Source organism: Thunnus albacares, chromosome 12 (assembly GCF_914725855.1).
Source record: "Thunnus albacares chromosome 12, fThuAlb1.1, whole genome shotgun sequence".
Lineage (NCBI taxonomy): Eukaryota > Metazoa > Chordata > Actinopteri > Scombriformes > Scombridae > Thunnus > Thunnus albacares.
This window is the reverse complement of record NC_058117.1, coordinates 24,125,691-24,151,284: the sequence shown is the minus strand read 5'-3', so window position 1 is coordinate 24,151,284 and position 25,594 is coordinate 24,125,691. Positions and strand designations below refer to the sequence as shown.

At 37.8% G+C, this 25,594-nt stretch overlaps 1 protein-coding gene across 1 annotated transcript; it reads left to right on the top strand.

Annotated features, from left to right (window-relative positions):
- The first annotated feature begins 673 nt into the window (after nucleotides 1-673).
- Nucleotides 674-25,594, top strand: LOC122993405. Its single transcript, XM_044367549.1, has 47 exons — nucleotides 674-874; nucleotides 4,551-4,603; nucleotides 4,742-4,768; nucleotides 4,909-4,989; nucleotides 5,477-5,524; nucleotides 5,924-6,004; nucleotides 6,270-6,329; nucleotides 6,426-6,473; nucleotides 6,571-6,633; nucleotides 8,632-8,706; nucleotides 8,873-8,923; nucleotides 10,091-10,195; nucleotides 10,470-10,541; nucleotides 10,620-10,685; nucleotides 11,283-11,348; nucleotides 11,513-11,575; nucleotides 11,750-11,815; nucleotides 11,896-11,958; nucleotides 12,058-12,126; nucleotides 13,204-13,263; nucleotides 13,473-13,529; nucleotides 14,188-14,256; nucleotides 14,591-14,662; nucleotides 14,845-14,910; nucleotides 14,999-15,067; nucleotides 16,276-16,335; nucleotides 16,419-16,484; nucleotides 16,570-16,635; nucleotides 16,716-16,784; nucleotides 16,870-16,935; nucleotides 17,417-17,482; nucleotides 18,164-18,235; nucleotides 18,313-18,378; nucleotides 18,606-18,674; nucleotides 18,780-18,851; nucleotides 18,943-19,014; nucleotides 19,542-19,604; nucleotides 19,855-19,923; nucleotides 20,020-20,079; nucleotides 20,333-20,404; nucleotides 20,983-21,045; nucleotides 21,181-21,243; nucleotides 21,682-21,756; nucleotides 21,841-21,880; nucleotides 22,062-22,113; nucleotides 22,280-22,694; nucleotides 23,843-25,594. Exons 2-47 carry the CDS (start codon nucleotides 4,556-4,558, stop codon nucleotides 25,592-25,594), a joined length of 5,013 nt encoding a protein of 1,670 aa, XP_044223484.1. The 5' UTR covers nucleotides 674-874; nucleotides 4,551-4,555.

Below are 25,594 nucleotides of genomic sequence, written 5' to 3'. Positions count from 1 at the left end.
TCCCCTTCAAATGTGCTTTCAATGTAAGTGATGGAGGCCAAAATCCACAGTGTGTCCACACAGTCTGTTTGAGCAAAAATGCATTTAAAAGTTTATCTGAAGCTTATATGAGGCTTCAGCAGTCTGAGTTAGTCATATTAAGTGGATATCTGACACATTTACAGTCTTTTTAGCCTCAAGTTCCCTCTTTGTGTTTCCGGTGTTTCCATGTTGAGCTGCGGTTGAAGTATAGTAACAAAAAGAGAGACTTTGGCACTAAAGAGACTGTAATGTTGAAAGATATCTACTTGATTTGACTCATTTGGACACTGAAGGAGGACTGTGGATTTTGTCCCCCATCACTTACATTGTAAGTGCGTCATGAAGGGATCTTCTAATGACCAGTATGAACAGGAGGAATGATTACAGCAAGAAAAACCTATTTCAATGTTCATTTGGACACCTGACTATTGTTTTAGGGCAGACTTAAAAAAATTGTGAATCCATCCTTTAATTTTTTTTTTTTTTTTTTTTACAAATACATATTTTAGCAACATTTTCAAGTACATTTTAGTACATTTTCAAGCTTTATCAATACAGGGGAAAAGGCTATTTCGTTACCCCTGTTATGTAATTGAATTCAACACCGCCTTTATTAACTACATTACTAAAACAAAAACAAACAAACAAACAAATGCTAAGATGAGAAGTGGTTGGAGGTGTGATTTCGGAGCTTTGGAGGAGCTCCTGAACGCGTCCCGTGTGCAGATGTTGCGGGTGTGGTGAAGTTCTACAAACTCCTGGGAATGTCTCGGTAGTGAAGGAGCCGCTGGCGCTGCTCTCTGCTCTGTTATTATTTCATGTGAAGTATCTCTGAGCTGCCTTCAGACCCCCGGTAGGTGAACCACCAGTCTCACATCAACAGGATTCAGTGTTTACTGATAGGGAGACGTTTTTTAAATTAACTATTTAGCGTCTGTTTAAATGTCGAGTGGGTTTTGTGCTTTTTAACCGTTAACGTTAGCTAACTTAGCCAAACGTTTTCAGCATGAAGCTAATTTCCAATAACAACAGTGCTGACTTCAGCACAGCAGGATACAGTTTTGGGAAATGTGTACTGTAGTACTTCTTCAAACTGAAGTTCACACGGTGACTACAAGAAGCCACAGTAACTGTAAGGTTTTTTTTCCCCTTGACTACTCTGTTGTGACAGTTGATAACTTAAAGGACGAGTTCACAGTTTTTCATGTCTGTCTTAAAACAACAGTCAGGTGTTTTAAATGAACATTGAAACAGGTTTTTCTTGCTGTAATCATTCCTCCTGTTCATGATGACCATCAGAAGATCCCTTCATAATGCACATTCAATGTAAGTGATGGGGAACAAAATCCACAGTCCTCCTTCTGTGCAAAAATGTATTTTAAAGTTTATCTGAAGCTAATATGAAACTTCAGCGTCCAAATGAGTCAAATCCAGTAGATATCTTTTTCTTTGATGCTAAAAAGTCTGCAAATGTGTCAGATATCCACTTGATATGACTAACTCAGACTGCTGAAGCCTCATAAAAGCTTTACATCAACTTTTAAATGCATTTTTACACATAAGTGACTGTGTGGACACTGTGGATTTTGGCCCCCATCACTTACATTGAAAGTACATTTGAAGGGGATCTTTTAATAGCCAGTATGAACAGGAGGAATGATTACAGCGAGGAAAACCTCTTTTAGATGTGTTCAAGAAAGACTTGAAAATTTGTGAACCTGTCCTTGAAGCTCAGACTGGTTTAGATATGATAATCCAATACTTATAGAGCTGCAACGGTTAAACAATTATTTGATCGACAGAAAATTAAGCCACTTCTTTAGTCATTGATGATAATAACCTGAATATATTTGGGTTGTGGACAAAGGGAGGTTGCATCTTGGGCTTTGGGAAACAGTGATCAACATTTTTCACTGTTTTCTGACAAAACAATTAGAAATGAATGACAGTGGAGTTATATGGCTACAGAGATCATACTGTATCTGCAGGTCTTTCAAAGTCTTAAAGGATGGGTTCACAATCTTTTCAAGTCTGTCTTAAAACAGTCAGGTGTCCATATGAACAGTGAAAGAGGTTTTCCTCGCTGTAATCATTCCTCCTGTTTATACTGGCTGTTAAAAGATCCCCTTCAAATGTGTTTTCAATGTAAGTGATGGGGCCAAAATCCACAGTGTGTCCACACAGTAATTTAGTGCAAAAATGCATTTAAAAGTTCATTTTACGCTTATATGAGGCTTCAGCAGTCTGAGTTAATTATATCAAGTGGATATCTGACACATTTACAGTCTATTTTGCATCAAATTCCCTCTTTGTGTTTCCCTGTTGAGCTGTGGTGAAGTATAGTAACAAAGAGAGGAACTTTGGCACTAAAAAGACTGTAACATTGAAAGATATCTACTTGATTTGACTCATTTGGACGACTGAAGCTTCATATTACCTTCAGATAAACTCTTAAATACATTTTTGCACAGAAGGAGGACTGTGGATTTTGTCCCCCATCACTTACATTATAAGTGCATCATGAAGGGATCTTCTAATGACCAGTATGAACTTGAAATACCGTGAACCCAGTTCCTTATAGGTCAAGGTGATGCCTTCATTTCACTTGTTTAGTCTGACTAATGGTCTAATATGTTAAGATATCCAATCACCTGTCATATATGACAAAGAAGAGCAGTAAATCTTCACATTGAAGAAGCTGGAGCCATCATGTTTTTTGGCATTTTTGCTTGAAAAATGACTAAAACAGTTAATCGATTATCAAAATAGTTGCTGATTCATTTTCTGACAATCAACTAATCGATTGAACTAATTGTTGCAGCTCTAGTAGATTTTAGCAAAAACTCAAATTATCATTTTAAAAAAATGTATTGATCAATCCATCCATTAATTTTATGATGCTTAATCAGGTCCAGGTTGCATCAATTAAATACATTAAATCATGAATTATTACTGTTGGAAAATATTGAAAAATGATTAAAAAAATAAATAATTTTAGGTCATATTGTCCTCATTGGTTTTCCATCATACTTTCATACTTTAGTCGGTATGATCGTGAAAAAAAAGGTATTAAAATGCGTTCTGTGTAGAGCTGCTGTTGATTAATTAATTAGTCGATCAACAGAGAATTAATCAGCAACTATTCTAATAATCAAATAATCATTTTAGTATATTTTAAGCAAAAATGCCAAAAAAATGCTGCTTTTAGTTTCTAAAATGTGATGATGTGATGCTTTTCTTTGTCATGCATGATCGTTAACTGAATATCTTATTTGGGTTTTGGGCTGATGTTCTGACAAAATAAGAATAAGATCCTGAGATGCTGTACGTCAAGTACTCTGACGATACAGTTATTATTATCGACAGCACAAACTCCAACAACCGCATCAGTAAGGAAATCCACAGTTTTGCAGACTGGTGTGAGAACAAAATCCCAGCAAAACCAAAGAAATGCTGGTGGATTTCAGGCAGGACCAGTCCACCGCCCCGATGCTGGAGGTGAATGACCAGACAACAGAGCGCGTTGAGGAGTATAAATACCTTCACAAGCTCACCTTTATGACCAATAGTGAGGGAGATGAGGAAGCTCCAGGTCCAGCCATCAGTCCTGCAGGCATTCTTCAGATCCTTTGTGGATCCATACTGACCTTCGGCTCAGATTGACGAGCGCTTTCACCCTGAACCCCCTGGCAACCCCCCCCACAGGATTGTAAAGATCAGCAGTTAGATCATCGGGTGGGAACAGGAGCCAATCAGCAGCGTCCATAAGAAACAGACAGTAAAGAAGGTCTCACAAATAGCTGAAGACACCACACACACACACACACACACACACACACACACACACACACACACACTCTTACAACCTCATGGCCTCCAGACACCAGTACAGGTTCCTGCCCCTCAGAACCAGAAGGGCCACAGCTAGTTTTTCACCTGCCTGCATCCATCTACTGAACTCTTAACCTTCGTCATCCTCACCTGTTCCCTTCAGGAGTAACGGACTCTTTGTATCATGGCTGCACATAATCATTAACTAATCATGGCTGTGACTGTGCTGTGATTGTCTCACCTGTCCACTGCACTGCAAGCAATTTGAATTTGAATTGAATTAAAGACGTAACCTAATTTATAACAGGCATTTTCTGACATTTTATAGACAAAGAAACAAATTGATTAATCAAGAAAATAATTGATAATAAAAATAATCGTTAGTTGCAGCTCTAATTCTGTGTGGTATTTAAAAGGTCTTAAAAAGTCTTAAATTGAACTGTACTCTCTGTACTTGATAAGAGGATAAATATGTTTTTGATAATAATAAAAAAGGTAAAACAAAGCCGGTCTCGTCCTCTTCACTTCCAGTTATTAACAGATGAGCTTCTCAGTGTGAACGACAGTGGAAGTTGTTTTGTTTCTTACTTCCATCTGGTCCAGGTGACATTCAAAGAGTCTTTTGAAGTGGAAGTGGCCCCAAAACCACAAACCAGCACAAACCTTTGTCCTCTGTTTTCTGTTTGTCTCTCTAACAGGCAGGATGGAGTCGAGTATGATGAAGCCAGAAGTCAAAAAGAAACCAAAGCCGGTGAGAAAACTGATACTGTATGGTATATAAAAAAACCCCAAAAGACTATACACACTGTACAGATAAACATGTAACTTCTCATTTATATAATACACAAACTGGTCTCACAGAGTCTTATTTTCTTTTCTCTGTCAACAGCCCAAACCTCCTCCGAAGCCTGTTGAGGTACAGTAATAAACTCAGACCTTTTCATTAGTTTCCCAGCAGAGTTAATTGTGTTTGCTGAAGCATATATGCAGTGTTTATTTTAAATAAATGACTCCAGAACAGCTGCACACTTCTGCAAACTGCAATTATCTTTACAGATGAACAGAGATGACCCAGGAAGACCCGAGAAACCAAAACCTGTGCCGAATCCTGTGGTGCCTCCTCGCCCGGCAGACTCTGTAAGTCCAAATATGAACTGTCTTTTATTTCTCTCTGTTTTTATGTGTTTATTAATATTCTCCTTAAAAAGCCTAATTTATCACAGGCTTTACCATCAGCTGAAGAGGTTCGGTGGGCAAATCTGTTGTAAAAGAAATGTTTCAATATCAAGTGATAATCAGATTTTTCTCTTATACCTTTTCATTTATTTTAAATAAATGGAATATTCAACCATAATGTCAACTATTCGTAACTTCAATATAAATTTCTACACTAATGTAAGTCAGAAACTCTTCAGTTAAACCACCAAACTCTCACTGCATCTACTGTATCCTAAAAATAAACTAAATAATGTTTCTACCCTGCTTCATCCTTGAGTTTTTTTAGTTTGCATTATTAGGGTTTTTCCATAACATTTTACCATAACCTATGTAAGAAAGTCCCTTTTAGGACATTGATGATTGATTTTCCAAAAAACGCTACAAGAGTTCTGCTCTTTTTTTCCAGGAACTGAGTCAAACACAATACCGGATAAAAAGATTAGCAGACAATCAGGTATGTATATGTTGTTATATTTTTTTTAATTCACTGATGATGTCTAACATTACAGAGAGAAAGGGAAGGTGGGAGAGAGAGGAGATGATGTCACAAGAAATTTCCTTGTAGAGTTTGGTTGTGAAACAGAAGATAACTACATTTTTGTTTATTTAAAAACAAACAAAATGAGGAATGAAACATCATAAGTGGGACATAATAACTAATATTGTCTCGTGAAAATGCATCAAACATCAGTATAATTAATTTAATATGAATGTTTACCTGTGGAAACCATATTGTGATACATGTAATGATACTAAAAACATTATTTTGATTACTATGATTTTAATTTTAGTGAATATTCTGTGTACTGTCTCCTGTAACAACTGAACTATCACCCTTTCTTGTCTGTATCAGACCAACGGAAACTTGATACAAAGAGAGACAAAAGAGAAACAGTTGGAGACTCCTGTGGTTCCACCCAGACCCACAGAAAAGGTACAATACACCCAAATACTCAGTTAAATAATGATACTCTGTCAGAATTCACTTCAACTTCCACACACTAAATGTTTGTCAAGTTTAAAGCCAAGAACACAGTCGTCATGTATACGTTGTGTTTGTTTTATGTCAAGAACGACTTTCACAGTTTACAGTAAAGAATCACCTCCAGATACTCAAAGTTTCATGTTTCTTTCCTGTTCCATATATCTTTTGTTATTGTTCCCTTCTGGGCTTTTTGTGTGTGTGTGTGTGTGTGCAGGAAATGAACGCCACGACCAGATACAGCCATCGTAAGAGGGTCCAGGCTGAGGAAACGCAGGTACAACAATAAACACGCCACACAATGAAATGCCATGTTCCTCCTTGTATGTTTTTGTAAATTATCCAGTCAATCATTCTTCCTCTTCCTCATCAGCGCTCCAGAGAAACTGAAGTTCCTAAAGATGAAGCAGATTTCAAACAGGTATTTCAGCCGTGACTCTTGACTCACATCTATTATAACCTACTTTATAAACCGCTCACATGGTCTTCCTTCTCTCCTCACATGTGATTTGTTTTAGACTAATCCGTCCGTGGCTGGAATGTTCCGACGGAGCCAAAAAGAAAAAACGCCTTCGTTCACAGTAAGCAAAGCACCTGCAGCTCTGCACAATGAATTATAGCAGGCAGATAAACTCTGATTTATTTTTATAGTCATGAAGTTTTACAGGATTACGTCTTTGCTGTTGTGCTTACTTTTTCATTTCCGGTGATAATTTTCTGGATGTTCTAGAGGGAGAACATTAAACCATCACTACTGATCAAATTAAGAGGCTCTGTTCAAACCATCACACATTTTTCAAAGATGTTTTGTAGTTATTTTACTGATGGTTTAGGTTTGTTTCACCAGTTGGAGGTGATGAGTTCAAAGACACGTTTATCCAGAGTTTAATATACATTGTACAGTGATTTAAAGCACAACTTCAAACTACATCGGCTTGCCAATCAATATGAATATTTGCCTTGACATTCAGTAACTGGTGGTTAAATGCAGGTACATTCATTTATAAACACACAGTACTACAACATCCATTTTGTCATGTACTGTCTGTCATCTTATACATGTTGATACAAAGCTGCGTTTATAACCTTTTATAAACATAAACAATCATACTTCAGTACATCACACCCTGTTTGGATGGACAACAGCTGAGTCAAATCCTGGTTCTCTATTGGCTATTTGAGACCTCTCATTTTTATTTATATAACCCAGTATCACATATTACAAATTTTCCTCAGGGGGCTTTACAATCTGAACAGTATAAAACATCCTCTATCCTTAGACCCTCGGTTCAAATGAGGAAAAACTCTTAAAACCTTTTAAACGGGGAAACATGTAAGAAACCTCAGGAAGAACAACAGAGCTCTTAGTTTTATTCACGTGCATACAAAAAAGGAAATCGTCTCTTGTAAAATAAGTGTCAGTTTCCTGATCCTTTCTGTGTGGAGTTTGTTCTTCATCATACCTGCCTGAGTTTCTTCAGGCTGCTCCGGGTTGCTTTAAGGCTGCAACTAACGGTTATTTTCATTGTTTCCTCGATTAATCGAAGAGTCGTTTGGTCTACAAAATGACAGAAAATAGTGAAAAATGTTGAGAACCGTTACCCAAAGTCCAAGATGCAACCTAAAATGTCTTGTTTCGTCCCGACCAACAGTCAACAACCCAAAGATATTCAGTTTATTATCATAGACGACTAAAGAAACCTGAAAATATTCATATTTAAGAAGCTTGAATCAGAGACTTTTAGCATTTTTCTTAAAAATGACTCTAAACAATCAATTAATTATCAAAATAATTGGTGATTAGTTTTCTGTCAATTAACTAATCAATGAATTGACTAATTGTTGCGACTCTAGTTTCCTACCTTAGTCATAAGACATGCAGGTTAGGTGAACTGGGGACTCTAAATTAGAGCTGCACCAATTAGTCAATTGATTAGTCAGTTGATTGACAGAAAATGAAACAGCAACTATTTTAATCATATTTTAAAGTCAATTTTTAACTAATTTTTTAGAAAAAATAAAAAATTGTCTGCTTCAGCTATTAAAATGTGACTATTTTTCAGGTTTTTTATATACCAAACAACTAATCAAGAAATAATAGGTAGATTAATCAATAAGGAAAATAATCATTAGTTGCAGCCCTGCTCTAAATTGCCGGCAGGTGTGAATGTCTGTCTATACGTCCTGTGATAGAGGTTGCGACTCTGCAAAGAACAAGCAAGTTTAGATAAAGGATGGAGGGATGAAAGGTCCAGCTAAACAGGTTTCTGGTGGCAAACAGGTGTGTGTGGGTGTGTGCACGCAGGAAACACAAGTGTGTATTCATACAGTGATACAGCAGGTGTGTGTCAGCATGTTTAAGCTTATGTTCATTTCAAAGTGGATGTTGTTATAAGTTGTTCAGCAGACAGAATCTCAATATCATCAGAAAGAAAAACCTCATTAAGCATAAACATATAATGAACATAAACATATAAAATGTTTTAGAGCTTGTCTGCTCTTCACAGTCCATGTTTAAAGTGGAAATAGTTTGTTACAGGTTTGAGTTACAGATTTTGCCTGATTTCTGTTCATTTCAGAGTTATGTGACCGACTATGATGAAGAAGAAAAACCTGACGATGCTCCGACTAAACAGGCTCCTGCTAGCAAACCGGTATATACGTGTGTTTGTCTGTCTGTGTGTGTGTGTGTGTGTGTGTGTGTGTGTGTGTGTGTGTGTGTGTGTGTGTGTGTGTGTGTGTGTGTGTGTTCTGTGTGTGTGTGTGTGTGTGTGTTTTGATGTTATCAGCCAATTTGTGACATGTGCCTGTGATTGACAGGGCGTTCTGAAGGGAGTAATGAAAGGGTTACAATTCAAGTCGTCACCAAAGGTATGAAGCACCGTCTGGTTTGGTGTTTTCTGCTGGTGGTGGCTCAGCGTGTTACACTCTATACAATTTATATACTGGTGACCTTTCACCTGGAAATACTACAGCTAAGTTTGGGTTTAGAGTATAATTGTGCTTGCATGTTGGTGGTGGTGCTATTGATGGTGTGGGTAACTGTGTTGTGAAGGTTTTATTTTCTTTCTGGTTTGCTTTTTTTTGTGCTTCTGTTGAAATATGTGCAGTTAAAAACAAACTTTGGTAACACATGGTCAATAAATCCTGTTTACATGATATTTTATCTATTGCAATAGTTAATGTCTCATTAGAATATACAAGTTTGTAGACATGATTGCGGGTTCACAAGGCCGCAAAGCTCATTACACACTAGAAAACAAACACGTTTGGACAAAAGTAGCACAAATTCTGCAATTCATAGGTCGAGTAAAGAGCAAATAGTATCTAAAATAAAGAGGGCTTACCTTTTCGTACAGTGAGCAGTTTAAGATGCCTAAAACTCAGCTCTACATAGTCAGATTTGCTCATTTTCACCAGTTTGAGCTGTTAAGCCTCCGCTTCACTATGTAAATGCACTGACACAAGTGTGTAAAACTTGTGTTTTCCCCATTTAATTTAATTCCTTATAAGAAAGTTCTACTCTTCATTTGTTATTAATATCCAGAAGTGAGGTGCAACTTAACTTTTTTGGATTCTTGAAGATGTTTTTTCTCCTCATCAAAAGGCTTCTGAAGGCTTTTTGGATCTGAAACAAGTCCAGTTGTCTTTCACTTCTTTATGTAAATAAACCCTGACACTGATGACTAAGAACGTTCACAGACATTTTGGTTGTTGACTAATTGTCTAGACATGCAAATGCTGTCAACATGTGTACTGATTTTTAGACATTATACTTCAATTTTTTATATCATAATCTGGAAAATAAAACTGGAAAAGATTTTAGATGTTTTACAACAGGAAGATTATTTTTCAAGTTCAAGTTTCCATTTTAATCATAAGAAAATAAAGCTGATTGAAACATTGTATCTTTTGCAGTTTGTACACACTTTTTTATATACTTTAAACACATCATTTTTTTCTCCTCTTGTCTTGTTGTATTGATACAATTATCAGATTGTGCTGAAGATTGTTGACTCTTCTCTTCTCCTCTCTAAGGCCAACAGAGAGCCGAGTCCAGACCCCAGAACGGAGGAAGAAGGCTCAGAAAAGGAACAGTCCGCAGAAAAAAACAAGCAGGAAAAGAGTTCAGAACCCAAACAGGTAAGAAATCAACATGTTAACAAGCCAGTTCTGCTTCAAATTCCCCAAACAAACATTATCACCATTAAGAACAAACAAAATTGAAGTTTATTCTTTTGAAAATTATTACTAAAAGTTCTCAGATGAAAAGTATCCAACACAGAAATATATGTTGTCAACACTGTCAGAAACATTATGAATGTGTTCAAAATTCAGTTTTTATTGGAGAAAATACAGATTTTGAAACTTGTCATAAGATTTAATAACATTAAATTCTTTCTCCACTGTCCCTCAGGACATCGGAGGTCTGATTGCAGGAATGTTTCGGAAAACACCCAAAGACAGATCATCTTCTCCTGCGCTGACGGTAACGTCAACTCTCCTTGAGACTTAATTTCCACTGTTTATTTTTCCGCCCTTCATTCATTGTTGTGTTCAATGCCAGGTCACTAAAGCAGAGAGCGATCCTGAAGATACAGAAGAAGAAGAGAAAACATCTGAACAACCCAATGTAGGTCTTGTTTTACTGGCTTTCGCTAGCAAACTTTATCTTTTAAAAAACAAGTTGCAAAGTGCGTCACATGAAGAAGAAAAAAGGGGAAAGAGGCAGATTGATTTTGACAGGGTGAATTTCAGTTTAAGAGTCAAATAGTGGCCAAAATCATGAACTTTTTGTGTTTAAAAATCTAAATTTTTTATGTGAATTTGGCTCAGTTGAAAGATGTGCAACAGATATCTGAAGACATCCCTGTCTAATTCTGTCTGTTTATTTCAGTGGGTATAGAAAAGCAATGTGATCTTGTGTTGCAGTGTACTTGGGAAAAATATATTTTTCAGGGTTCCCACGGTCATGGAAAACCTGGAAAAGTCATGGAATTTTAAAATGTCATTATCCAGGCCTGGAAAAGTCATGAAATTAAGTAAAATCATCGAAGTCATTTGGAAAAGTCATGGAATATAATTGTGTTGTCTGTAATGAAATGAATAAAGGTTGTGAATGGTCATGAAAATTATATTATAGGTCCTTGAAAAGTCAAGTCAAGTCAAAAGTTTTGAAAGTTTTTGAAATTTTGTTTGTAAATGTGTGGGAAACTGTTTTTTTTTGCAGGAGAAAGGAAGCTTTTTCTCAGGCATCCTTAAAAAATCCAAACCCACAGATGAGGCTCCGTCACAGGTGAGTGACTCGAACTGCCAAAAGTTGATTTCTCACTCTAAACAAACAACTGTATGTTAAAAATGCATCTTTGGATATATTTATCCTCTAGTTGTTGTGCTCTAAGTAGGATTTTGTCTGTTTTTATTATTTTATTTTCCTTATATGTCACTTTGACATTTCAGGAGAATCTGAGTGTTCATTCTGAGCTGTCAGCCAGCAGCGACAGTCTGTCTGAAAACAACAAGGTGAGCAGCTTTGTGTTACGCTACCTGCTATGACAGCAGCAGAGATAAATACTTATCTCTAATTACAGTGTACACACAGGCAGACTTACAGAGGATTGTCCTGCAAAAACGCCCGTCATTGACCTGACCTTGACCAAAACAAATCCACCGTAACGGAGCTTGTGTCTGTTTCAGGAAAAAGGAGGAATATTCGGTGGGATGTTCAAGAAGAAACCAACAGAAGCTGCTCAGACTGAAGAGGTAATCACGTGCGGAAATATGCCAGTTTATGCAATATATAATTAAACTGATCAAATGAAGCAGTTCATTCTGTGTTTCAGGACCGGCGGTCTCTACACAGCGATCTATCGAGCAGTAATGATAATCTGTCTGAAAACTCAAAGGTGAGCCCAGAAGTGCGCAGACTATTAATTTCAGCGTTATAATTAGTATCATCGTGTAACCGCTGCTGACAGTGTAATGGATTGGTATGATGTCACCAGGAAAAAGGAGGATTTTTCAGCGGGATTCTCTGGAAATCTCCCAAGATTCCTGGAGAGACACCTGGGCAGGTAATGTGTGAGCAAAGGAAATCTTAACATCACTGAAACACATTTTAGATGCTCTAATAAACACTGGAAAGACTGGCAGAGGATTTCAAACCTTCCTGTTCTGAACCTGTTTGAGAAAGTGAACTTTAGATAAAATAAAAAAGGGTTCCTGGTTGAGAACATATCACAGAGCTGATAAACAGATTAGCTTGCAGGAACAAACACATTAGAGTTGATCGTGTAGATGTGTTGAAGAGTAAATTAAAGGATCAGAGAGCAAAAACAGGTGACGGGGGCAAAGTGATGAACAAGATTAAGAGTCAACAGTTTTGGTTGTCAGAAAAGCCAGTTTGTCCTGTCTGGTCATTTAATAATTTGAGCTCTCTTGTATAAAAAGGTCAATGCTAAAAGCCTAAAGAAACTTGGAGGGATGATATTTAGTATGACGGAGAATTACGACCACTATAAAAAAAAAATCAATAAAAAAAAAAAATCTTAGAAATTAAGAATCAAGTTGTAATTTTATGAGAAAAGCAGCTTCAAAACTCTTCAAACATGTCCGGTTATTGTCTCATACATCAGGTAACTGGTTCCATCTTTATTTCAACAGGCCTTTCATTAAATCTCTGATAACAAGATAAGGTACTTATTGATGAAACCTGTAACTTCAGGTTATCAACATCACTCTTTGGACACATAGAAGCTGACAGACTGCACTCATCTGTTTGCTATGACAAAGTATTACAATATCATAATATTTTATGTAGATTTTTAAATTTATTCTCTATGTATTTCCACAGTGGCCCTAATACTTTGTCATAATTTTGACACTTTGACACAACTGAGACACTATTTCCAAAATATGTGAAAGTGATCTACCATTACATTATTGTCCAGATTCTGGTCTACTGTTCTAAAAAACTAAATAAACTAAATAGAGGATAAAATCTAAACAACTGCTTCTGCTGCTAAATGCAACTTTGCAGGTGATCAGGTTACCACAATACATGTAAACATGTTCCTCTGACTTCCTGTTTCATGTTAATGAGGTCAGTGTTCGTGTTCACACAGGTTCAGTAACATTTTTGTTGTGTTCAGGGCGCAGAGTCGTTACAAAGTGAACTCTCTACCAGCAACGACAGCCTGTCAGAGAACAAGGTGAGACCTCATGACAGACCTGACATGTCCTCTTCCCTCCCTCACTGAAACTACGAGTCACTGTGACTAACATGAAAACCTGTGTGTGTATGTTTAACTGGCTGCTGCCCAGTGGGTGGAAGATAAGTTTCTTATAGTTCTGAAATGTAGGCAAATGAGTTGTCAGTTTGCTTTAACCTGTTTTTTTGTTTTTTTTTTGCTGTTTGTAGGAGAAAGCTGGTTTGTTCAGCGGACTCCTTAAAAAGACTCCCAAAACAACCACAGAGGTACAAACACAAGTGACAGACTGTAAACATTGTATGGATTCTTAACAACTGCTTAGTGCTGCACGAAACATTAGGTTAGGTAGTGCATGTTATTTGTATGTGCTCTGATGTCTTTGAATATTTTCATTCAGGAGGAAGAGGAATAAAAATATGACAGATTAAAATATTTCACCACATTTCCTCTTCCTGTACTGCAGCTCTGTTGCTTTTTACCTGTGTGACAGTTTTTTATTATTCTGCTGATGTTGTTTCTTTTTTTTTTATTACTGATATTTTTTTACACACACATAACCATCATATAACTGCTTAACTTATTATACACTGTTATTTTTGTTTTTTATTTAAGTAGAACAACAAATAATAATCTGGTAACAACTTCATAATGTAACCAGACTGCATAACATCATGTATATCCATGATAAATAACATAAAAACAAAACCTACAGTGACTGAGACAAACACAAAGCACCTCTGGACAAAATGAGCAGATACACACATTAAAGTTTTACAGAACAACTTATTTTATAAAGGAGCATTTATACACAAGTCTGTTAATTCCCTTTAATCTGTTAATTTCAGGTTTTCTGTTTGTAATAAGTTAATGTGATTGTTGTCACAGTCTGAAGATGTTTTTAATTCTGCTCTCTTCTTGTTTCAGGAGAATCTGTCTGCACAGAAAGATCTCTCAGCCAGCAATGACAGTCTGTCTGAGGCCACAAACACAAAGGTGAGTTTGGTTCTAAAAACTCTTCGGCATCATCGGAAAAATGTTATAAATTTTGTTTGATAGGTGATAGTTAGATAGACACGTTTTCAAAGATCAACATATCTTCATCAAAGCAGATATGACTCTTGTCCCATAAAGACATCAGATCAGAGTTCTGTGTGTTTTGTGTTGTGCAGCAGCAGATATTTCCTAAAATCTGACCCACGGCACGCAATGAAAAAATACAGTACAGAGACAGAAAGTTCTCAACGTTTGTGGTTGTAGGGCTGCAGCAAACAATTATTTTCATGATCAATTAAGTGTAAAAAATGTAACCAGGTGGTTTATGTTTCAGGAGAAAAGAGGTGCGTTCAGTGGAATTTTCAAGAAGTCGTCCAGACTTGCAGACGCTCCAAACACAGAAGAAGTAAGCAGTGCTTCCTGAAGTGAATAGAAAGAAATCTAGGCAGTAAATGAATAAACCTTCATCTGGAGTTGTAAAATACCAGCAAACATGCTCATTTACTCCTCACTGTTAAGACAGCAGTGATGAAAAGTTTAAAGGCATCTAGTTTGTAACAGTTTTTGATTATTTTAATATTCTGTCAGGAAAAACAGTCAGAAGACGATGAGCTGTCAGTCGGCAGTGAAGGACCGTCTGAGGAAAACACTAAGGTGAGTTGACTTTAATGCGTCATGTATGAACGTCCTGTAACTGTAACTGTAAGAGACGACACTCACACTCTGAAACTGTTTGTTTCAGGAAAAAGGAGGAATATTTAGCGGAATATTCAAGAAGGCTCCAAAACCTGCAGAAGCTGCTCCTGACGAGGTAACTGTGTCAGTAATAAATATGGATCTGTTTCATCATCTTTCACTTTCATATTTTTATTCTCGAAATTTCAAAAATCAAAGAATCCTGCACGCTTGAACTCACTTTTATAACACAAAGTTTCAGTCCTCAGATCTTCATTTGACAAAATTCATACAAACAAACAAACAAACCACTTTTATTTGGCGACATTTAATGAATGCTTGTAAAGACAAATAACCTCCACTAATGAGTTTGTAGTTTCTGTTTGTTAGCAGGATGTCTTAAAGACAGAAGAAAATAAAATTAGTTGGAAAATTAGGAATAGATGGAACAAATGAACACATATTTAGTGCAGATCCAGTATTTTATGGAGCATTGCCACTATTTTTTTAAGTAATCCACTGCACTTACTTGAATAAAAAAAAATGTATCCCACGATTTACAGAGTGTATTTTGATTCAAATCCATGTGCAGGATCATCCGTAAATATCTGCAGGTGCAAAAATACACAAAATAACAAAAGAGTACCCTCCTATAAGAGTAATATTCTGACATGTTTCGAGCACTATGGGTCTTCTTCTGGTAGAAACCCTTAAGAAGACCCATAGTGGTCGAAACGTTATCGTTCCCATGTGGAATCGTGTGCGGTTACTCTTTTGTTCTTTTACAGTAAACAGCCACATATTCATTTTGTGGAGAAAAACAAGAAAGAGGGAGGTATGACCATGTCCAATCTCTTTGCATATCTTTGGGCTATTAACATTCAAAAGGTCATTTTCTGGATCAAAGGTCATTCAGGTCAACAACCCAAGATGATACAGATAGCTCAGCCACCGATCCTGTCGTGTCCCACATGCTTAAAATCTGGTCACAGTTTAGGAAATACTTTCATCTACAAAGTCCTTCCGCAATGACACACAAACTGTCCAGATGTCTTTTTAGAGCATTTTTAGCATTGATAGATTCGGCCTTTTGTTCCTGGATTCACATTGTGGATGTGAATCTTTATATAAATGGAGTTCTTGCGTCCTTTGAGCAATTTTAAATTCTTCTTTTTAATTCTTTCTCATAAAATCATCTAGCAGCACATTTATCTGCAAACTTTACTGTCAACATTCCACTAAATAAAAATAGTTGATGCAACTTTATGCACAGTATGTTTTTTTTTTTTTTTGTAGTTTTCTGATGTTTCCACAACTATAAAAACCTCTGATCGTGTTTCACAGGATGAGTCTCCTGATAAAGATCTCTCAGCCAGCAACGAGAATTTATTTGAAAACAAACAGGTGGGTGAAAATTCAAATCCAAAGATGATAAATGTCTTTTCAACACTGATGTCAGCTCATCTTATTTGGTCCGTTTCCATCAGGAGAAAGGAAAGCTGTTCAGTGGACTCCTCAAAAAGACTCCCAAAGCGTCGGGAGAAAGGACAGACGTGAGTGAATGTTCTGGATGTACAGAAATTTTAAGCTTCCTCATAATTTCAATCATCTCAAACAGCATCTGTTTGTCTGTTTCAGGACAGAGAGACGCAGAAAGAGCTGTCGGCAAGCAACGACGATCTGTCTGAGAATAACACTACAAAGGTCAGTGTAATGCAATGAAAACGTGTTGTTAAAATGTCTTCAGAGCGAACGTTCACTGACACAAACATATTATTTTTTAGGAGAAAAATATTTTCAGCAACATGTTCAAGAAGCCTCAGAAACCAGCAGAGGGCGCTGCAGCAGACAAGGTGACTGAACCAGATGTTATTAAAATGTTATGAAAGATGGAGAGATATTGATATTGATATTTATTATTTTCTGGTTTGATTTCAGGAGCTGAACAGTGAAAATCAATTATCTGGTAGCTGTGAGAATCTGTGTGAAGCCACCGTCCCGAAGGTACTTCAGTCTAAAAACCTCTTTATTCTTTGTTGTTGTCTGTTGCTGCTTTTGATCAGATTGTGTGCAAATATATCTTTGTGTCTTCTAAGTTCTTTCAAATCAACATGTAATAATATTTATTTGTAGTGCTGTTAGTTACAAATTGCTTCACATAAAACAACTTCTGTAAAAACCAACATTTACAAAAAGCAAATGGAAAAAAAACACATTTTATAGTAAATGGAAGATAAAAGACATTAAATGAGATTAGATTAAAAATAAAAATATGCAAATCCTCCAAAGTGTTTCTATTATCCATCATCCCCTTACATGTCATGAGTACCTGTGCTTCAGACTAATTCAATACCTAATTTGAAATTTATTTTAAGATCAAAGTCTGACTTACACTGAAACTGAGGAGTAGCTTTTGATTTTCATCAGTTTTTCTTTATTTCTGAGTGTTTTTGCTTCAGAGAAATAACTAAAGTGTGTGTTTCAGGAGAAAAAAGGAGGCCTGGGCGGCATATTCAAACGATCGGCCAGCATCGACAACCTGTTTGACGAGGTCAGTAACAGTCTCGTGCACATGGCTCACCATGCAGATCCTCCACAACAATCAATCAACTCATCTGTGTAAAAGAAACTCTTCTTCTACAGATTTTAATGTGAATCAGCCTCAGTCCCAGCATCATCTCCTCTACAGCTGTTTTTTCTTAATCATGATTTAGTCTCATATAGTTAAAAAAAAATGTCATGATTGTCTTTCTTGTCTCTAACATAAATTATAAACATAAACATAAATTATACTTGTGAAGACTGAATTATTTGGGTTAAATGGCCTTTTTAACATAAGAATGTATTATTCACATTATCCTTTTTACAACACACGTTTGACTTCTACATTTCATTCTGTAATAACATGTTACAGCATTTATTCTTGAAAGCTGAGTAACAATGATCCGAGTGTCTTTGAAGGCACCACGAAGGAGACAATTCAAAAGAGTCCCTGTTTGAAATAAAACATGACAGTAATGTTACTGTGATTAAAAATAGGTCCCAAATTGTTCACTGTGATTGGCTAAACCACCTGTTTAGTCTTTCAAGCCTCATTTTTCACTGTAGAGAAGATTGTTAGCCAAATATCCCAAGATTAAACTGTAGTAATGTCTGTATTGTCTCATGGGAACATTTTTTATCTCTGGTCTAAAACGTTTCTCATTTGCTCTCCTGTGTTTTTACTCATCAGGAGAAAGGTGGACTATTCAGTGGACTTCTCAAGAAAACACCCAAAGCGTCTGGAGACGATGAAGCTGCAGAGGTGAGTTTGTCACACTGTTAGCTTCACAGTCTGTGGTTGTTTTACATATTTATTTACTGTCTGTTTCTCTTTTTCAGTACAAAGACTTGCAGAAGGAGCTGTCAGCAAGTAACGACAGTTTGTCTGAAAACAGCAACACTAAGGTAACTGCACTGAGACGGATGTCGGTTTTAATCTAAAAGGGAACTTCAGCTCTATACAATAAAACAGCAAAATAGCCGCTGTGCATCCAATTTAAGAACACAGACTTTACCCAAAATGTAAAATGTCAGCATGTCAGTGCTGTACTTTGGATTTTACTGTAAAATATGACACATTTCAGATAAAGCTGATGTCATTTTGCTGTCACTTAACTAATGTTTGTTTTCAGGAGAAAAGTATTTTCAGTGGGATATTTAAAAAGACTCAAAAACCAGCAGAGGAGACCACAGCAGATGAGGTGCAGTAATGACACAAAGTTTACAGTATAAAACACGTGTTGACACAATCAGTCGGCTGTTCATAACGTGTCCTTTGTGCTTCATTACCTGTTGTGTGTGTTCAGGACACAAACACCGGCGAGGATAAGAAGCTATCAGCCAGTTGTGAAAATCTGTCGGAAGAAAACACATTGAAGGTACAAATGTTGTTTGGAAATCACAATCTCAGACTGTTTCTTTTTGTATGCATTGATTATTGATTTTAAATGCGTGAATGGTTTGTTTCAGGAGAAGACCGGAGGTTTTGCAGGGATCTTTAAGAGGTCTCCTAAACCGGCTCCTCGCTCTATCGCTGCCAAGGTGACCAAATTAACTGATGTTGTTATGTTGTTGTACTCTTTACAGCTCTCACCTGCATACTGCATGCAAACATACAGTATTTTCCTAATGTGTTACACTGTTTTATGTGTTTTATTTGTTTATTTTACGATTTTTATCTTAATTTATTGTATTTTCTGTATTTGATTCTACTTTTTTTCTCTGTCCTTTTATTTGTTGGATTTTATTATGTTGTATTTTTCCTTTTGTAAAGCACTTTGTTGCACTATTTCAAAAGTTGCTATACAAATAAAGTTTATCATTATTACTATTATTATTATTAAGTTAATTAGGCTGTGATGAAGCACTCACAACATCCTGGATCATTTCTAGCCATAAACCTTTTCCTTTGACTCTACTTGTTACCATCTAACACAAAGTCAGAAATAACCAGAAAATTAATAGTTAAAAACAAACAAAACAGAAAATGTCTTGGCAGCTTTAACAAATCACAACAAACATGAGTATCTTCAACACGCCGTCTGACTCACTTCCTTTTTGTTTTCCAGGATCCTCTCAGTAGCACAAAGGAACTGTCCGCCAGCTGCGACAGCCTCACAGAATATAACAAGGTGAGAGTTTCCTGATGTTGTGAAAATGTTTCATGTCATGTTTTACTTTTACACATTTGCAGGCAACAAGGTGAGCTGCATCTTGTTTTTCTCATTCTGACAACGTTCCTCTCCTGTCTTACCAAAACATTTTCTGAGATCACATCACTGAGTTAAAACTAGTAATAATGAAACTTAGAGGAAAGTGAAGAGCAGTGTGTGTGTTAAACCTACATCTGATCCAGGTTCTTTAAATATATTTTCTCTGAAGGATGATCTGTCAGCAGATGAGCTGTCAGCCAGTAACGATAATCTTTCTGAAGCTGGAGGCGCCACAAAGGTGAGTCCTGAAGAGTATTTCACTCTATTTGTTTGTATCAACATGTTATTAACTTTATGTCCTCATGTGAGCGCTTCATGTTTTATTCTTTAACAGGAGAGAAAAGTTGGGTTTGCCGGGAGGTTCAGGAGGACGCCCAAAACAACTGAACAACAGGTACAACATTGAGATGCATGAAAGGACTATGAGGAAGGATGAGTACAAACAGTGATCATAGTGGGACAGCAGTAGAGAGAGAAGTGGGGATAAATAGTAACAAGGTTTAGATGTTGTTAATGATGTTTTAGTTTTATATTCTCTGCTGTCTTTGTGGTCCATGTGGAGAGAAAATGTGAAAATAAATCAGTTCATAATGTTTATAACACTGTAGTTATAAATACAAAGAGGTAAATAATGGATTCTGTGACAGGAAAGTGAGGACGCGGAGCCGCCACAGGGAGGCGGGCTGAAACGCAGGAGGACCATCAAGAAGAAGAGACGAGTGAGTTTTCATTCACTTTGCAAACATGCAGAGACGTGAAGAAAAGTAGCCAATATGTTGTAAAATGTTAATTTACATTCAGTGGTTTGAGAAACTGGGAGAAGTTACAATTGCATTAAAAAACATACATAACTGTGACGCTTTTATTAAAGAAAGTTAAAGCTTGGAAACTTGGAAGTTTAAACTCATAATCCTAGTTAATGTGTCTTATTCTTATATTACATGATGTTATTGTTGATTTATTGTATGGATATGATGATAGTATGATGCACCTGGAATGAGCATGACCGCTGACTTTACATCAAGAACCACAATGGAAATAAATATTTGACTTTATGGTTTTATCTTTGATGTTTTATAGATCTGTGTAACCTGTGGTCCTCTCTCTCTCTCTCTCTCTCTCTCTCTCTCTCATTGTATCAAATAAACTAAAAACTACACTAAATGTCAGAAAAGTTCTGGTATGAAAAGATATGTAGTCCTGTATTAAATATAAAGTATAATGTTTGAGCTCTTTGAGCTTTGATGTTTGATGTTCTCCTCTTGTCTTTTCTTATTTTGTGTTTTAATCTCTCCAGGTTGTTTCTTTCCGAGTCAAGAAAACTCTTCCCAAAATACCCAAACTTAACTTGTCATCACAGGTAAAGTTGTTCCTAAGTTATGACTCATGTTGCTGTTCCATCTGCAAAACAAAAGTGTATCGAAAAATTAGGTCCTCAAATTAGGAAGTTCTCAGACTTATCAAACGACTGTGATTGTTCCTTTTTCCTCCACAGACTTCAGACAAGATGGCTGCCATTGAGGAGGCTGTGGAGCTGCAGGATCTGAACCCAGCACAGGTTAGCATGATGACACTGTGCAGAAAATACATTGTATTGTGGTTCACACATGTCCAAACAAGCCTCTCTCTAAATCTCAACTAAAAATCTATTTAATATTGTCTTGTTTAATTCATGAACATTAACTCTTTGTGGATTGTTTATCCAGTTCATCATGCGGCTGTGAAATAAACAGATAAAGGAAAGTCGGCCGACATCTGCAGCCTGTGAAGCGGTCACGAGTTATTGTGGTTTAGTTTGAAGCGATCACATGCAGAACTGATAGTGTTAATGTGTGAGTGTGACAGTAAACATTCAGATGTATGTCAACAACACAGAAGCTCACAGACTGTAAACTGCTGAGACTCTTGTGTGATGCGAACAGACAGACAGAGAGAAAAGTAGTGAAAACAGTTACAGAAACTAAAAACTTATTATTTGTTGTGTTATTATTTCCAGGAGAGCACGGTGGAGGTCCAGCCTGTGGAGATGGCAGCTTATCCTACTGAAGACAGCACGCTGGAGACTGAGCAGGTGTGTGTTTGTCTGTTTGCATGTGTTATTATTACACACACGAGCGATAATTAGTTTCTTACTTGTATATTATTTCTTTTCCAGGAAAATGATGAATTGACGGAGTGGTGGAACACAGTCAAAGGTGAGCGAGATTTGTTTTTTTTGTTCAGTTTGTGTTTGTTTATTGGACAGAAATGTGCTGAAAGTGAGACAATCACAGCACACTTTCACATTAAAAATGACTTTTGAGTGTTTATATTGAAACTAGAAGCAAACACGTCTGATTTATGTCTAATTGTTTAATATCTGTTGCTGGTTTCCAGGTTGGGGGGAGTGGAACGAGACGTCTAATTTCCAGGAGGAGGATCAGGAAATGTATGTATAGTTTCCTTTTTTTAAACTTTATTATAGTTTCATATTCTTCTCCAGGATTTGTCAATTTTAGTTAAATGTAAATATGTTTTTTAGATCTACAAAAAGCTAAATTTAACAAAGTTTCTATAATGTTAGAAGCTGTAACAGCTCCTTCATGTCTCCGCAGGGCGATGGAGCAGGCAGCTGATCGTATCTACATGGGAGCCCGTCTGTTTGTGCATCTTTTCAACCAGCGGGGGGCGTCCTTACAGCAGGTCATCCTGGAGCTTTTGGCTCTGGCCGACGCCGCCGACCAATTCCACAAGAAAACGGTAACGGCCGCTGTGGGCGGAGGGGTGGCCAGTGTCGCCGGCAGCGTGGCCACCATCACGGGGCTCATTCTGGCTCCTTTCACTTTTGGTGCTTCTGTTATCGTCACGGCGGTGGGCATCGGTGTGGCGACAGCGGGCAGCATCACCTCGGCAACAGCCAATATAACAGATACGGTTCACTCCAACATGGACCGTAAGAAGGTGGAGAAGATGATTCAGGACTATCAGGAGAAGATCAAAGACATCAGAGAGTGTTTGGAGTTCGTACAGGTGAGGAAACGTTAGATTTGAGTTTTAACTTCAGCAGGTTGAGAAATAGTGGTGAAAAAAATAATGTGAATATATAACAGGACAAAAACTGCAGCAGAGATACCTGAAAAACACAGTTGTTGCTGTATATATCAGGGCTGAAACTAACAGTTATTTTCATTATCAGGTCATCTGTCAATTTTAGAGTTAGTTTATTAAAGTTTTAGTCTATAAATGCCAGAAAATACTGAAAAATGATCATCACAAACAGTCATATTCAAATATTCAAATATTCAGTTCACAAATCTATAAAACAAAGGAAACTAGAAAATCAATTCAGGAATGTTACTAGTAAAAGCGAATAGTCAAGTAAGATTGATTTGTATCCAGATTTATCTTTAGCTGTGAGAGTTGCTGGTCTGACGTTGTTGTAGTTGCAGATTAAAAAAAGATAACTGTTAATAATAATTGTTAGTTAGACAGGAGGATCATTAATTTAGCCACTATTTTATGTAAAAACATTTTTTATGACCAACTTTTTATTATTTTTTATCTTTTGAAATACATTTTACAAATGATTTAATTAAATCGATTTACATGTAGGAGTAAATTAAATCAGCAGCATTTATAGATTCACTTCACATTTCTAACACGCCCACTGTTTGATATATAAACTACACAAGGGTTTCTGTCTTACAATAGGAATTTTCTTGGCTGCAGTCAGACCTTTTGATATTTGATATGATACGATTTAAAAAGTGAATTGTCATTCAGCAGCACCGCACTTGGTAAACAAGACATGTGATAGTAACAATAGACTCTGATAATATCTTGGTCACTTTACATCAAAGGACAAACAAAAGGAAAGGAAGAAAGGAATTTACATTGTAGTATCTTTATCTTAAAGCTCCTGCGGGCTGATAAATAGTATCTATGAATCATTTTATACTGCGAGAGTCGGTATTTTAATGTTAATTTGACATGGAAATCGGAACTGAACGCGTGTCATTTAAGTATGAATGAACAGTGTTCAGTTAGAAAGTATAAACTGCCATATGTTGAGCTTTGATGTAGTAACACCAGATAAGATGGGAATATATTGACACAACATGATAATTACAGCATTTGATCATTCTTACTCTTCTGTCCCGTCTGTGTGTGTGTTGTAGGAAGGTATGGACACCCTGCAGGAGTGGGACTTTGAGAAATACTCACAGAGCGCTGCCAAAAAGGCTCTGAACCACAACATCAAGCACGTGATGAAGGAGGGAGGGCGCGCTGGGAAAGCCCTGATGATCAACACCGACAAGCTCATCAGCACCGTGCAGGTCCTGGGCGCTGCAGGCGGCGCCGCCAAAGCCGCCCAGGCCATCAGCGTCACCACGGGGGTGATGTCGGCTCTCTTCCTCGCTCTGGATGTCTTCTTCCTGGCGAAGGACTCCCATGAGCTCCGCAAGGGCGCCAAAACTAAATTCGCCACCAAGGTTAGGGAAGTATGTAAAGACCTTCAAGACGGTCTCCTGGAGCTGAACAAAGTGAAGACGCAGCTGCAGAAGACGATGGACGGCATCGAGGTGGAGGAGTACGAGGAGATCGAGGAGGTGGAGGTGGAGGTCGACGACGATTTTGAGTCGGATCCAAAGAAGCTGGCTGAGCTGGAGCAGGAGCTGGACCTCCTGGAGGAGAAACTGGACAAGAAGGTCGTGGAGGAGCAGAAGAAGAGCAAAGAGACGGAGAAGGAAAAGGAAGCGAAGAGCAAGAAGGAGAAAAATCAGGAGAAGAGCACGAAGGAAAAAGGAGAGCCGGAGGAGAAGAAGGAGAAGGAGGCGGGAGAAAATGATGCAAAGAAGGAAAGTAAGAAGGAAAAAGGTGGCAGAGACAGTAAGTCTGAGCTGGAATTAGAGAAGATTTCTGATGAAGACAAAGAACAAAACAACAAGACAAGTGGCAAAGCAGTAAAACCAACAAAAGACGACGTTTTTAAAGAACAATCTCAGAAAGGAAGCAAAAAGGACAAAGAAACTGAAAACCGAATAACAGCTGGAAAAGAGAAATTAGAGAGTAAGCGAGACAAAGCAAAAGAAGATACCGGCACAAATAAAACGACAGATAAGAAGCAGAAAAACGAGGCAGGAAAAGTACAGGTCGACGTTACGAGCGGAACGAATTTGGGAAATTCGGAAAGGGTCCGAAGCGAGAGGGAAAGTCAAAGAAGCAAGAGCAGCAGAGAAGAAGAAAGAGGAACGAGCGGAAAGGCTGACTGGAAAGTGGAGAAGAAGGAGGTGGAGAGCGGGAGCACGAGGAGGCACAGCAGCAGGAGCGACACAGACAAGGAGAGGAGCGACAGAGGGAGCAAACACGAAACGAGAGAAAGCGACAAAGACAGAGGAAGCAGCGGCAGACGAAAAGAAAGCGACACGACCGAGAGCCGGAGGAGGGGAGAGGAAGAGAGGGGAGTGAGGGACTGGAGAGCAGAAATGACGAAAAGTAAAGAAGAGAAGAGAGAAAGCAAAGACGGAAGGGACTCTAAGAGAGAGACAGAGAGGGGGGTGAAAAGAGAGGATCACGGGAAAGGCGACGCGAAGAGAGAGTCGCATCAAAGTCACGAAACGGCGTCGAGGAGGGAGCGTTCGGAAAGAGAGCAGGGGAGCAGCCGGGAAGAGTCGAAGAGCAGTCACTACAGGAGAGAGACGGCCTCGCACGACGAGCGCAGGGAGAGAGGAGAAGAGAAGCGAGGGAGCAGGGTCGAGAGCGCGAGGAGGCAGTTTGAGAGAGGAGGTGGCGGTGAGGAGGAGGAGGAGGAGAGAGGGAAGAGGAGAGAGGACGGAGAGAGTCGGAGGAGAGACAGAGAGCACGAACACAGCCGCCGAGGATCTCGCTCTCGCTCCAACGCTCTGCTGGATGACGGACTGTATATCTAG

Excerpts from the sequence above, each read along its gene's own strand:
- LOC122993405 (XM_044367549.1), top strand. The coding sequence starts at position 4,556 with ATGGAGTCGAGTATGATGAAGCCAGAAGTCAAAAAGAAACCAAAGCCG. Across the intron at positions 11,576-11,749 it reads GTCTGTCTGAAAACAACAAG|GAAAAAGGAGGAATATTCGG; the intron begins GTGAGCAGCTTT and ends TGTCTGTTTCAG. Across the intron at positions 22,114-22,279 it reads CAGGAGGAGGATCAGGAAAT|GGCGATGGAGCAGGCAGCTG; the intron begins GTATGTATAGTT and ends ATGTCTCCGCAG.